The 15,371-nt window shown below is 37.7% G+C and overlaps 1 protein-coding gene and 1 long non-coding RNA gene across 2 annotated transcripts in view; one reads left to right on the top strand and one right to left on the bottom strand.

Moving 5' to 3' along the window:
* Positions 1-6,998, bottom strand: part of LIPC (lipase C, hepatic type) — a 52,186-nt gene extending 45,188 nt beyond the window's left edge. The window contains exon 1 of the mRNA XM_027736963.2: positions 6,890-6,998. Coding sequence (XP_027592764.1) covers positions 6,890-6,971 — 82 coding nt within the window. The 5' untranslated portion in view covers positions 6,972-6,998. The remainder of the gene's footprint in view (positions 1-6,889) is intronic.
* LOC113996187 overlaps positions 1-13,641 on the top strand; it is a 36,192-nt gene extending 22,551 nt beyond the window's left edge. The window contains exons 4-5 of the long non-coding RNA XR_005566782.1: positions 11,078-11,170; positions 12,528-13,641. This is a non-coding gene — a long non-coding RNA (uncharacterized LOC113996187). The remainder of the gene's footprint in view (positions 1-11,077; positions 11,171-12,527) is intronic.
* The last annotated feature ends 1,730 nt before the right edge of the window (positions 13,642-15,371 follow it).

Below are 15,371 nucleotides of genomic sequence, written 5' to 3'. Positions count from 1 at the left end.
ATTCAATAGCTTTTGAAGGTTTTGGGGATGAAGAGTTTACAGACCATATATTTGGCACAATAAACTGGAGGTCAAACCTTTCCCACGTGTCCTAAAAGCACTGCTAATTCATATTATTTCTTCCTCACAGTTCAGGCCCTAAAAGTAATATTCTGTTACAGTAGTAATAATCAGTTTCAAAAATGCAGTAGCTTTCTGAAAAAAATGATAGGGCTTTAGATAGTATTCATCATTCTTACAAATGATTACATTTTAAAAAGAATTCTCGGAAGATTGTAAGCTCTCAGGTGAAAGCATGGCTTGAATAGCACCATTCAAAATATTTTGTTTGTAGTGAATAAAAGTTGCCCAAAGATTTCTGCCTTAAAAAAGAAGATAAATATCTCCCATGTCCCTTCCCTTCCTCTTGTCAGCCCCTAAAAAGGAAACCTTGAGGGCATTGGCACCGTCATTTTCAGTTAAAAGTACAAGGGACATAAATATGAAAACTAGCAGTTCTATTTCACCACAACACAAAAAAAAATCAAATGGGAATAGAACAAATCAAAATATTACCCTCTTAAATCATGAATATAATTTCTTAACATATTTTTTGTCTGAAAGTCCATAAAATTTAATTATTTGTATTTTTATACCAACTTGTAGAATTCCAATCAAAGATAAGTTCTGGACAAGTTTTAGTCTGAAGTCATGACAATTACCTGGACAGTATATTTATTAGACAATTAGCCTGGTAAATAAATCAGAATGTAATTTGGTAGTTTTTCAGTGTATTTATCTTTTATTAGCACAACTAAGGAACAGCCATACATACCACTCCCACCCCAATTTGACAGAATCTCTAATTTGAGGGACTTTTGGAAGTGCAGATTGGCAAACATGAAGATAAACCTTAATTGATGTCCTCTGACATCCCTTATGGCCCACTGAAAGGGAGAAGAATGGTGCTTGAAAGGGTAAATAAAATCCTTCAGTCTGACACTACAGATTATTTTCAGCCTGAGAAGCATAAAGTAGAACCACAAGTGATTTAACATCAGAAGATTTTAAAATGAAAAATTGAATCTCGGCAGTGTTTCTATATAATTGTTGTCAAAGTTAGCATTAAGATCTGGGAGAACATGCCAGTGTAGCAGAATTTTAGGGGCATTTGTCAGCTCCAGACACAAAATTAAACCAAACGTGTGTGTATGTTTTTGTTTTTGTCCTTGGATCTGCTCTGTCATCATCTCCTCCCTGGTTCAGTGCCTTCCTCTGGAAGTAGTCTCCATCAGCTTCCCTTACTGAGTAAAGCACTATGCAAAATTAGAAAATGCTTTTTGGATCAAATATTTCAAAATAGCGGAAGTTTTGAGGATTTCTCTCCTAAAAATTGGTTTTTCAGATTGGACATTCCAGAGAGCAGTATGTGTTCAAGCACCTTGTCTACTGATATCCAGTATTTCTAGATTTCTTTTTTGTCATTTGTTGCAGCTGGAGCAACACCACAAAGTCTGGAGGCAAAGTAGAAGCCCAAATATAAACCAAGTATTATTGGTATTGTTATTATGTACCAAGTATTATTGGTAAAAGATTCAGATAGATTTTACTGGACTGGCTAAGCAAAAAGGAGAATTTCTGTAGCTTTAGGCAACAGCTCCTCTTTCTACAACCATCTTGTGTTAGAAGCATTTCAGCACCAGCAAAGGCTTTCGTTGGCTGATCACAATGGTTATGTGTAAGGGTGTGCAATCCTGTGCAGTTAATGCTTTCTGAGGATATTAGCAGCTCTAACAATTTTTTTTTAAATTTAAAAGGAACAAGAAAGAGAGTTGTCATAGTAATATAACTTTAAAACCAGCATATTTTTCTAGAAGAAAGACTACAAAGTGTGAAAGTGGTAATTTTTTTTAACTTGGAATATAGACATTAAACAATTTTTTTTGCAGGAATTATATTTCACATTTGGCCTGTTGCCAAAGCAGTGAACTTTATCACCCAGTCCTGGCATGTGCAGATAGATGGCCCCTTCTGTCTCTTTTGCCAGTTATTGCTTATGTTGCCAGGAAATATTAATCATGCTGCTTGGAAGTGGCTGCTGGCCCATCCACCTGCTGCCAAGCTATTCCACTGTACAAGGAGTCTGACTTATCTTCAGCAAAGAGTCTCTAAGCTCTAGATAACATATAGGAAAAAAGGTCACTGTGCTAAGGCCACCCAAGGGGACCATATGGTGTTATGAGCTACATCATCACTATTGTACTGCTGTCCATGCAACTCTATTAATAACCCTGCAGCTCCACATGGATTGGGCTTAACTATGTTTTCCAAAATGAAATGTGTAATATGAACCTAGAGTGAAACACAAAATAGGCAGAAAAGAAAAATGTTCTCTTTAATAATGAATGTTCTTATTGATAGTTATTTTCCATCAGAACTATATATATATATATATGTTTAAAATTAACTATAACCTTCTCTAGTTTGAGAGAAAGGGGAAGAAAATAAGTTAAGCACTTAGATTGCAGTGCCACCTTACCAAGAACTGTTCTGCATGGTCAAGTTTTTTAAGTGTCACATGAGTTCAACTACTGTTCATACAGCAGTGGTCAGAAGAATGTAATGCTTAAGTCATATGAATTGCAATCCTCTGGTGAATTTAAGGTCCTCATTAAGATGTTCAGTCACTTGCATTAGTAGAAAGATTGAAACTTGTTTCATGCATGGATAGTTCCTTTGTCAATCAAATTCCCGTTATTGTCTCTTGTCATGGGAAAAGCAAAGGGCCTTCTGTTAGACTGCAGTTGTATTTTGGACTCTGCAGTGAAAATCGATGGCTGAAATTATATTTGTAGATTTTTCTGGGTGCCAAAAGGAGCAATAAGTGGTTTAGATGATAGAAATTTTGGTAGAATTCTAAGACTCCTGAGAGCATTGCAAAAGCTGTGTATGGATACAGTGAATCTGAAACGCAGCCACTCAGAAAATGACAGCAAATACTTTTGTAGAACTATTAATATCATAACCTAGATCATTAGTGTAACTGGTTAGTACCCTGATATCTGAACTTCCAAATTCCAAGACTTCTTGGACCAATATTTTGGTACATCATAAAATTTAGCTCCTGAATCCCTGTTTGAATGACCTAACTAGAAGTGACATGAATTTCAGCTTCAGAGGTGATGCACAAACTCCAGTGAAGTAAATGAGAAATATTAACTGGTTTTAGTCTTGTTTCTATGGGTTGTAATCATGGTATATTTCTGCATATGAAGAAGAGGGAGAGAAAAAGAATATTTTTTTTCAGTAATTTTTGGAGCCAATTTCATTTCATAGCACTTTCTCTCAAACTGGAAGTGGGCTGGGATTGCTAATATCCTGTGGCCTTGTTGGCTTTAGTCTGTGTTCTTCTGTCGTTTAATATAAACCTGAATCACACAGAATTAATGAAAACTTAAGGCACAGATTATTATTACACTGAATATGCTTCAAGGAATTGAAAGGAAGGTCTTCTCTACATTTTTACATTTAGGGTAGACTTTAAAGAACTATTAGACAGTAAAAGTGATATTCACCTTCCATGTCAAAGGTAACCATGTCATCATCTTAGCAGACTTTAGCTCTCTTTCTCTGCAGTTTAAATGGCATTTGAATCTTCTGTGTTTATTGCCTTTCTGATCTGATTGTGTATACTCCATACACTGCATTTTACTGAGGAGTTTTATCTAGGCTTTGGAGGATTTGATATACCAAACACACCTTTTATATATCTGTAATACTCTTAGGGAATAAAGAAAATGTAACAGCTATTCAGGTTTCTCTATAATCCATTCCTGTGGTCTATGTTATATTACTAAGATGTTAGCACTGTAATACTTAAAACATAGCAGACCTGGATGACAATTAAGATGTTACCTTTCTCTTTTGGGCAAAAAAAAGTCCAGCTCAGCTGCCAGCTGTGAGACTGTCAGGTAAGAAGTGCTGGCTCAACAGCAGGAGGTCTCATGTCAGCCACTGCAGAACTCTGCTCTGCACAACCAAGTGGAATAATTGAATATATTCCCACCTAGTTTTATGTTTACAGAAGAAGAATCAAAATAAATAGGAGCTTATGTTGAAGCATTTTTCACATGCTTTTAGAAAGAATCATCTTGGCTTAACTTCAGGGATGTTATTTTTAGGTGCTTATTTCTGGTTCCGGGATGCTGCTTTTAGATAATGAACATTTGCCAAAAAATTACAAACTTCTTTCCTGCTATATAATTGTACAAGAAAACCATGATATTTCAGAAACACTCAGTGTTTTTTTAAGAATAACCTCATGTGTGTTTTAAATGGGATGTTTTTGCTTGGTAATGCAAATCTTGTTCTACATAATTAAGTATAAAATAAGAACCTGTAGCATGTATATTTTATATAACTTCGTAAAAATTATTTACATACACTTATCTAAATTGATTTACCCACTGCAGTCTAATTCCTATAAATTCTGATTTTGTAATGTAATTTCTTTTACTGTGCAGGTGGATAAAATGATAGAGAAAAAAAAGAGTTGATTATTTTCTGGGTACAAATGAATGAGTAGGACTTTTACTTACACAGTGATTGTTCTTTTAGAGGATGGTTCCCTTACAGCAATTGTTTGTGCTAGAATGACATGCCAGACATTCATCTTTGAGAAGGCCTTGCAGATCCTTTTAGTTACACTGTTCATTGCTGCAGTTCCTGCTAAAGCAAGAACAAGGGAGCTCCAAGGTGCGACGGTATCCAGGTAAAATAAATCCAATGCTCATTGAAAGCTGTCTCCTCTTGACAGCATTTAAAGGGCTCTTATGCAGAACTAAAATCTTTGCTGCCCTTCCTTAGTGAGAGATAATGCCTTATTGTCATTTGCATGAGCCATTGTGGGAAGAGAATTTGCCTCCTTGGGAATTGAAATGAAGAAAAAGACTCCCTGAGGTTACTAAGTGTGGCCAAAACACCAGAGCTGATTGAGGACAGACAGAACCAGCAGAGCTATGCTGGCAAATCAAATGGCCATAGAAATAAGGCAAGTTTGAGAACTGGGAGTTCCATTATCTTCTGGACAAGGTTGGTGTGGCTGAGGTTGGATTGGAGAAGGATAAGAAGGGAGTGAGGAGAAGGATAAGAAGGGAGTGAAAGCTGCAGAGATATACATTAATGCAAATGGATAGTTGGAATTAGAGCTGGACCGATTTAAAATTGACAGATGAGGGTCCAGGTTCAGCATAATGGAAAACCAGGTCCTTTAACCTTGTAACTACCCTCTGTAGCATATCTAGTTGGGCTGTGGATAGCCTCTATGAGAAAATACAGTCGAGTCTTCTTGCATTTTTAGAAGAGAACCTGCTCTACTTCTGAAATCCATCTCTTGCCTCAGCATACTATGAACTGGGCATATCTGCTAGTGTCAGTATGACATGTCACTTGTGTTTTGTCACAAGTGAGGTTTTAAACTGCAGAAGCAATAAGCAAACAAGTGAAGTCCATCGATACAGGAGTCCTAGGTCATGAGGGGAAAGGGAGATGGAGAGAGTGAAGCAACTGGCCTTGCTATAAACAGTACCACAGATAGTGGGGTAGGGGAATGCAGCTGCATAAGGCAAGACCCGTGACTGTGAAAAAACAGGGGTACAATGATTTCCTCTCTCTGCCTGGTGTTTGTATTTATGGTGAACTAAACTTTAACCACACGGTGGAATCTGGATAGATCTGGGCAAAGATTATGTGAGATGCCTCAAATTAAAGTTAGTGCTCTAATTTTTGGTTCTCTCAAAAATACAGAATTTGATCATGGTTTCTAAACAGCTTTCTAAGGTTCAGCAACTGTTAAGGATATGCAGATCTTGCTGTCTGGTAAACCAGGCCAAGTTATGGCATTAATTGCAGTTTAAGTTCTCATAGTGTTTTAATTCAAGGATTTTATGTTGTTCAAAATGAAACCCAAGGGGAATTTTAATGTACAGAATCAAAGAAAGGTGGTCCTGCCTCCTGTAGATTGAAATCACTGTGCCTATTGCATATAAAGCATTTTTATAGCAAATGGTTTCTAAAACTGTTAATACAAATTAACATAAATACAAAACACAGCTACTGAAAGAGGCCATGCTTTTGTGAATGTGCACATCTTGCTTTATTTCCAGCTAAAGAGAAAACTACATTTATCCCCTTCAGACTTAGACTATTAGAAATGTAGTTAAATAAGAAGGAAAGCTCATTCTTACTCTGTATGGCTCAATGATGAAGCCAAACATGGAATTGTCTTTGTCAATCACATCTGAGAGGTTTCAAGAAATGCAGTTTTGTGATGCACTTAAGAGTCCCCCAGACACTGACACAATGTGCATAACACAAATGCATAGGAAATGGGTGTACAACCAGTGACAGAGATCCTTCCCAGTGCTGCTCTACAGAACATACTGCAGATGTATCTCTTTCACTCCAAGATGTTCCTCCCACTTGAGATGAAAGGCAACTCAGCAAATAAAAGCTTAAACCCTCTCAGATAGCTAGAAATGTTGATTCATAGTAGGAGACTGAATCTGTTGTAGAGAATACTTCCAGCCCAAGAGGATTATGACAATATCACTCCAGTGTATATTTGCAAACTAATAAATTTTAAAATTAGCTTCATCAGAAGTTTGTTAAGGGTCACAGTACCATAAGTCTATAGTCTCAAATGTATGGATTTCTACTGAGAAATGTTTGTTGTAATTACAAACAACTGCATTTTCCAATAAGCACAGACAGTTATAAATGCCATAGTTTAAGGGAACACAGCAGCCAAACACAACATGCTGATGATCAGTCAGTCAATACTACTACATTTTTATAGCATAAACATTTAAAAAAGGTTCATGATCATTACTTATATTTGATAGTATATTACCTTTTTCCTTTCCTCCATATGTATTTGCTGAGACGATGACACAAGAAAGCAACAAAAACGAAAGAAGTTGCAAACTTTTCATTTTTTCTTTCTCTGAATGAGAGTTCTGCCAAATTCTGCCAAGAGATGGGAAAAGGACAAAATTAGCAGTGCTTTGCAAGAAATTCTTTGCCCATTAATCATTAACCCTGAACTCTCCTGTTCCCTAGCCCGGATTTGCCTTTTATGGAAGTGAAAATGGAATTTGCCTGTTTTCAGTCTCTTCATTTTCGTGTTATGCCACCTGTGGCAGAAAGAATTTGGAACTGGATCCTCCTGCCTGCACAGCAGTGCTCAGCTCTGAGCACGGGGACTTGAGGGCATGAGTTCTGTGAAATACTGGTAAAGGCTGTGGGTAGCCAGCTCAAATTCAGTTGGTCAACAGCTCAGTCTGAACATATTGTAAAATAATGGTAAGAGCTGAGGGTTAATCGAAATATTTCATTAACATAGACAAATCCCAGCAAGGGAAGCATCAAAATTTTATATGCATGAAATACTTTTCTTATTTCATTAGTAAAACTGGTATCAGATTTTGGATAATTGTTAATTATCCAAAATTGTTATTTTGATAATTGGTAATTGTTAGTTTGAAACACTCAACAGTGTTTCAAATTAAGTGAACATATTTTAACACATACAAAATTTACTAATAAAGCACAATTAACCAATGTATCTCTCCACTTCCACTAAAAGAATCATGAGAGAATGCACGTAGTGAATGTAGGAGTCAGTTCAGAGAAAAGGTGTCCATTAATACAGTGTGATTTGTACTGGAAATCAGAACAGAATTTTAATTGTAGCATTGTGTGTATATGCCACAAGGAATAGAGGTGTAGTGCAAAGTGTGAGAGGACCAAAATTACTCTTGAATAGGCAGCAACTATTACACTAAGTTGGGTCTCACACATGAGCAGGACACAGTGGTGTCCTCTGGGCCACCTTAGCATCAGTCTGAAGCATCCAAGTTTTCCCCCATCAGTTCTTGAGACATACTTTAGCACATTTTAAAGGAATGAAGTGCCAATTATGATGTAGCCATGGCAGCACAGGCCTTAGGATAGGCTGCAAATCAACCTGCATTTCTACTAGTTATGAATAAGGGAGAAAAGTGCAGATCACTCCCTTTCCTTGCTCACTCCAAGGAGCTTTGAGTCTAGGATGCAGCAGACAGCTACAAAACCCTACAAACAATCTCTAAGGTCACACCAGTCACCAGAGCTGGCAGTGGTCTTGGCACACAAACACCTGAAGCATTGTCGAGACTGATTGATCAGTATGTGTGTCTGAAAGTACATTAAAAAAAGAAGAACTACAGAAAATGAGGTGATAGGATCAAAATTACTCTTGATAAATGATAAATACTCTTTGCAGCAGCATTTTCAGTGAGTGAGAAAAGAAGACAGGAGATAGAACTTGGACAAGAAGAAAGAACAAGACAAGAATTTAGGCTGTGATGATGGACAGGAAATGCTGTATTTTAGCAAAGTTAACACTAGTGGAAATTACTGGTGTGATTTAGCACAGCCTTGCAGTGAACTTAGAAAAATGTTAGCTGAAGATGATGTGAAGATGACAGATCTGAGTGACAGGTTGAATGGTGATATAGCCACAGTAATCAAGACCATTTGGGGGAGCAAGATTGCAAGCTCTATTTTCTGCAGACAGGAATTGTTCTGAAACCAGGTGGTAGATCTGTTAGGGACAGAACAGGCTGTTGGATCTTTGTGAAGAGATTGCCTGAAAATAAAGACTATAGGAATCAGTCTTTGGATTTACTTCCCACTATAGCACCTGTGTAGGAAACCAGAAGCATTATGAGCATCTTATGAAGGATTGCTTAAAGTGGTAAGAGGAAAACTGGGAAAAGAAGGAGGAGGAACCTGCCTTCTTTTGGCAGGTTTTCACTTTCTTTGGCAATTCTGCTTCAGCCACTGCCAATATTTATTTGTCTTTTCAGTGTTCACAAAGTATCACCGATAATGGTGACGGCCCTAAGCGGTGTTGTGGGAATAATTGTACAGCATTTGAACGAGAGGTTTCACAGAGCATATTCAGGATGAGTTTATGTAGCACGAAATTGCATGTTATGGCACATTAGTCCACAGAGAGCAGATGTGATGGTGTTCCAGAGGAAGGAGCTGCTCCCAATGGCCTCTACAGCATTGTCACACAATGTGTTTTTGGAATGTGGGGCTGGGTTTTCTTTTCTTCTCCATTTGATTTACATGAGTAAATCCAATTGCCTTTATTATCTACTCATAAAGAAAAGAATGGGTCTCCTGCAATGTAGTGAACATTAGAGGTAGGAAACTCCCAACAAATAATTTTCCTGTGAATCCAAATATTGAAATTAGAACCTTTGCTGTTTTCAACTTGTTTATCTGGTCACTTGATAACTACTTTGCTTGATCTGTTCTCTCAGATGGGTTAATTGCTGTTTCTATTGTTATTGCATATATAAAATTCTATGAATATATAACCTAAATTGTTTTAGGAATTAGTTCTTGATGTAGAAAGTATAACAAGAAAGAGTCTTTGGTACATTATGAGAATAGAAAGAGCGGAGACAGGTATTTATCAGAAGGGACTGTGCAGTAGCTACTCAGTTACTGGCAGCACGTTGCATCACATACCCAAATGGCTTTTTTCCAGCCACATTTGGATCTGCATGAGGTGCAGTGAATGGGAGCCGCAATATTCTGGGTGGAAATCACTGCGGAAAACAGAGAATCCTCTGGAAAAAAGAGGATGCTCTGGGTCTTCTTATTAGTCAATCATGGAGGATGCTGAGTGAAACTGGATGTATCTGAGACACTAATAGTTGTCTGCTGGTCTGCTGGGGCCATATGAACTGTAAGACTGCTCTGCTGCAGTCACTGGCAGTGACAAAATTTACAGCAGCTGAATAAACACAGGCACTAGAAAATCAGGGAACAGAAATCTCAGGGACTATAAAGAAAGCTGTGTGGTTGATGGAGGAAAATGACACCTGGAATATGCAAGCTACACTGTGTCCTGATGTTACTGTCAAGAGTGAGTGTAAAGTTTATTCTTTAGAATTGAATATGTTTGTTACTCGTGCTCTGGATAAGGCAAATGGATAATTTGGTATTTGCAAAAACCTTGATTCTTAAAAAATATCTGAAATTAAGTTCTTAAATGTAAGGTTTAATATGGTTATGGCTATGGTTAAATAAGTTAGCCTTAAAACGTAAAGGATCCATTTAAAAAAAGGAGCTATTCTGTAGATACGAACTCTCTTTCCCATAACAACCAGCATTTGCACATTACTTCATTGCCTGCATTGAAATCACTCATATCAACTGTAGTGATCTGCATTCTAAATTTAGAAATACAGAATCCAAACTGCTCTTCTGTGAAACAGATAAAATGCCTGTTTAGTATTGCACGGAGGCCAGTGCTTTGCCTGCTTTATAGGAAATGCTATTTTTTCTTAAACACAGTGTCCTAAGGCCAATTTCTAGCTTATGCTGGTGTGTTTATATCTAGTCTGCATGTCCTGTAAGAGAGCTTGATAACCTTCTCTCTTCTGCTGAGATGCTGCTTGTACAATATATACCCAGGAGGTAAACCCTCAATCACAATCCCCATCTGCTTCTTGGCTAATGTTCCAATTATAGTTAGACCTCTTGCACATATTCACATCTGAAATAAAATTGATGGTTTCACTATTGAGAAGCAGCATGTGACTAATGATGCATTGTACCATGCAAGTTTTTGCTTAAATGTTTCTTTCTAATCAAGTTAAATAAAGGAACACAGGGCAGAAATTTGTCAGGCGTACAGTCCTGCTTTTTCCCTGAGACCACACCGTTCATCAAGATGGTTTTCAATCACCTGAAGACCAATAATACTGTAGTACAAGATGTTCTTTCAGGTTTAGAAGATATTTTATGGGCCAGAACTTCAGCTAGCATAAATTGGCTTCTGTGCAGCTCTAATGATTTTCACCAGCTGAGGATCCACCCTGTGTTCCTATAATAAGCTGCTAGCATTTGAAAAAAGATTCATGTGATGGTGATGCTAATACATCTGAGGTTATAGAGCAAGAAAATTTTTATGTGGTTGAATTTTTAATGCAGTTTTTAAATCCAGAATTTATTCTGCCCGTTTTATCTTTCCTAGGATTTTTAAATATCAAATAACTCCGAAGAGACAGTTTTAGATGCAGTTTTGTGTGTGGATTCATGGCCTGTGTCAAACATACAGCAGCTGCATGTGAGTCTGAAACTTCCTTTACAGCAACAGCTATTGAGCCATCAGACTTTTCAGTATTAAATTCACAAGTAAATAATTGATCAGCAGATTTTGTTTTCTGATATGAAAGAAAACCACTCATTTGCATGAGCATAGTTTTGTGAAATAGGAGTTTCTCCTGCAAGATGCATTTCACGCTCTGTAGCTCCTGATTAAGGTAGTCTTCTTCCATGACTCATCACCCAGAATACTATCTCACTTTCTTTGGGTGCACATTTGGGACTAGCCAATGCATTCTTGCAATTTTAAGTTTCGTTTCAAGTTTAGCACATTTTGTATATTTGTACCTTTTAATAATTTTTTAAATATGCTACACTGAGTAGTTCTTATTATAAACAGCTCTAAACAAAGAAGAGAACCCAAATACAACTGCCAAGCATAAATATAGTTGTACAGTAAGTGGGTCATCTGCTCCTACTTCCAACTTTAAAAAAAGGCGTTTTCTAGTTTGTTTACTTCAATGTTAGCTGAGTGCTTTTTGCAACAATGCATTACTTGTTTAGTTGCCTTAGAGGAATGCTGCTTCTTGGCTTGTGTGTTTGTCTTTCTCATGGGTACACTGTGTTCTCTTGGGGTATGTCTCTGAAAGCTTGACAAATCAGAAAAGTACAGATTAGACAAACCAAATAAAAGGGGAGAACAAATCCCAACACATCTGGACTGTCCATGCTCTCCAATTATGTGTAGAATATTGTGTGCTTGCTATTACCCCTGCCTTAAAATAGGTGAGGAGCTGACCTACTCCCTGCCTTTCATTACAATTCTATTCTTCAGCAGCCAGGGCTGAACTTCTGCATGGTTATGCACTACTGGAAAGTCTGCAGCTGCAGACTTTATATCCACCTGTTTTCTCAGTTTTATTTTGGATTTTTGCTGTTGTCAGTGCCCTGTTTCAGGGGTGACTATACAGCCTGTAAAATTTTGCATTGAATTGATCATTGTTAAAGCAGCTTTCTCATAGAGCTGTGGCATGTAGGAAAGCTTCCATCAATCAGCACTGTGCTGTCAATAGATGTAATTGTGAAGAACAGATGTGCTTTTGGAAAGCCCAGCCTGCCTGCTGAGGACATTTCCCTTATTGGTCTGTGTAAGAAACAGCTCAACACCTGCAATAAAACTCACTGGCAGACTGAGACCCAGCCCAACCTCCTCCCTCCCCCTTGAGGACTGAGCTTGATGGTTTTAAGCAAAACCAACACAAGAGCAATGCTTTTTGAAGCTGCCTTGCTTGCTCACCTCCCTCACATCAAAGAGAAGCATATCTGAAACAGGTGAATCCATAGTAAAACCAACAGTGTTCTCTCCCTTCCCTTTCTAGCCTCTGTATTCAGATATTGATTGATGGTTCTTCTTGATAAAGAAGGCAGCAAGGACAAGACAAGTAGGACTTCTTGCAAGTAACATATTTGAAGAGGATACACACGAAAGCACTTAAACAAAAGGCAGAGAATTGTGCCGAGTAAAGGAACTTGAAAGACAATAAACATTCAAGTGCTGATTGATGATGACTCTTAAAGCCTAACATGCTCACAGGAGCAAAACCTGCATCCCCATGGAGCTGCTGTCACTGAAATTGAGTCTTTATGAAAAAGGAAGAGCAAACAGACAAGAAAGCTGAAAGAGGAAGAATAGGATTAATGTGTACAGAGTAGATTTGGGAGGAGCAGAGTGTTTCAGGCGCTTAATTCTCGACCCCAAACATTTTGCTTGTTCTAGGGCCTGACACAGCTCTTGCTCGTCCTAGCAGAACTTAGATGTTGGATTGGGTAGACTCTTGGATCCGATATATTGTGGCAGATCCTACATTTCTACAAGATTAGACAAGATTATAGGATAGAAAATTAGCTTACTTAAGGAATGATACTTAATACTTTAAGCATCAGTTAGGATAAACATGCATTTAAAATCTTCTCCGAACTTTCTGAAAATCTGGTCTGAAAAACTGCTTGAAAATGTTCCAAATTGGTAAAAGAATTGTTGACTTTGTTCACACAAATAGAAATGAATGTAGCCTATTAGAAAGAATTTAAATGCTTGTGTCTCTGTTAGTTCTGGAACTGCAAATCTTTGATGTCTGGATAAACCATAGGATAATTGATTGTGTACATTGGTATTCCGAAGTCCATAGTTGTTGAAATGATTCACAGAAAGAAATCAGTCAGTATTAGATTTGAAGTGACCATGACCATGAATTCAAACAATTTCTTGGTATTGTCCTGTAAATACTGATGTTCCACAACTGAAATGGGAAGAGCTTTTAAATACTGCATTTAGCACAGATGTTTCCTGTTATAACAGATTAGTAAAATTTCAGTATTCAATAGGCTTTTAACACCCACCCTCCATCTGTGGTATTCATTTTCAGCATTGTGGAATAGGCCAAAAAAGCAGGCATATAATTAAAAAGAAACCCCATCAGGGTGTTTTCTCTAGCTCCACTTTCTTTTTTTTCCCTGTGTTCCTTCATTTGTGTGTGGAAACATTTTATGGGTGGCAACATGGGTAAGACAAAGCTAGTTCTCCATCTGGGAGTCACACTTACTGCAGACAAGTGCACTGCAAACAAGCCCTTGAGCATATGCTGCATCCATAAGTGCTAATTGAGAAAGTCTGATTACGTCAGTTGAGTAAGAATAATATATTCTTTGCCAAATGACCAGTTTGTGCTTGTGGCTTTTAAGTAGCTGTGGTTCACCAAAGTGCTTGAGAAGTGCCTTTACTTTGAAGAGGAAGCTGAGCAAAGGGCTGAAAGCAAGCGGTGCTGAGGGACTGCAAGGTCAATAACCAAGAGAGCTGCCACAGGCACAACTCAAACAAAATGATGGTAAAACTCCTCTTTTAGTAACTTGCTTGGGATATAAAGGCAGAGAAGGAAACAAGCAGAGCAATGTCTCTGACCATAACACACTTTGCAAACACATACAAAATTTACTGTGTAAACCTACTTCTCGAGTTTCTTTCATGCATGTTTATTCAGGGTTGAATGTCAGCCTTCATTTCTCAGTCACATCCATACAGGTGTCAGATATATGACGTTAAAGACCTGCGATATGGGGATTACTCACATTTTTACTTTTGTTCTCTTTTCTTCTATATTTCATTGTAAATTTTCACCAGAAAAGTCCATAATGCCTTTTGAGACAGAACAACAATATCCAGTACAATATTAAAGGGGTACAGTGTCCTATAAAGTGACTTGAGTGCTCAGGAACCTTCTTGAACGTAAGAGAGATACTTAAAAGCTTGGCCTACTTAGTTATTTAAAAGATTTTTAAAGCCCTGGTCAAGAATTACAAGTACTAAGATGAGAAGTATATTTTTGATGCTACAATTGCACATTTTTATGATGAGGGGAATCCCAGGATATCTTTATGAATTACATAGACAGTGAGATCAGCAAGGGCACTGCTGAGATTCAGTTCTGTCTTTCTTTTTGCATCTTTATCAGTTGATAATTCCCTCCCTTATTCTTTACTTCCTCCCTGACACTGGTAAGCCATGGTTTGACTCGCCTGACCGTGGGGCTTTCAAGCAAACTGTATGTGTCTCCTACTTACTGCACTATTGTTTACTGTTTAAAGAAGTTCCCTTGGAAAACAATGTACACATATTGTGGAACGGTTTTTTTGTAAAAACCCCCCCAAGGCAGATGTATTTAATGGCAGCATTAGTGTAGTTTACAGATTGGAAAGCAAACAAAGCCAAGAGAAGTAGCCTTTTTTTTCTCAAGCTGTTTTTTCTGAGCAGTTTTGGTGCCTGTTAAGAAACGACTTCACACAATTCCACAATCAACCTGTAAGCAGTAACATCATATCTAGTGTTTAAAATGTGAGTTTAGGAACCAGGTGTTTGGATCTGGTTTCTTTCTATGGCTCTAATTTCCTGTCGTTAACTCATGGGTAAGTCACTCTGCTTTCTGCTGGTTCAGGTGTCCCATTAGATAAAGGCAGCAGAATAGTACTTATTTTTCCAGAGTGTGGTGAGGCTCTGTAAATGACACTGTATTTTCTGAAGGTGTTACATAAGTCAAAGTAATAATGTTGTATCTAATTGAATCCTTCAATCTAACAGATGGGAGCAAAGCTTAAGAAAAATGTTGAACTTTTCCCCCCCCCTTGCATATTTCTGCTATTTTTATGTCTCAGAAGTATTTTTGAAATGA

Source organism: Pipra filicauda, unplaced genomic scaffold, assembly GCF_003945595.2.
Source record: "Pipra filicauda isolate LSUMZ 115617 unplaced genomic scaffold, ASM394559v2 scaffold7_size6619720_pilon, whole genome shotgun sequence".
NCBI lineage: Eukaryota > Metazoa > Chordata > Aves > Passeriformes > Pipridae > Pipra > Pipra filicauda.
Note: the sequence above shows the minus strand (reverse complement) of the source record. Positions and strands in the feature narration are given on the sequence as shown.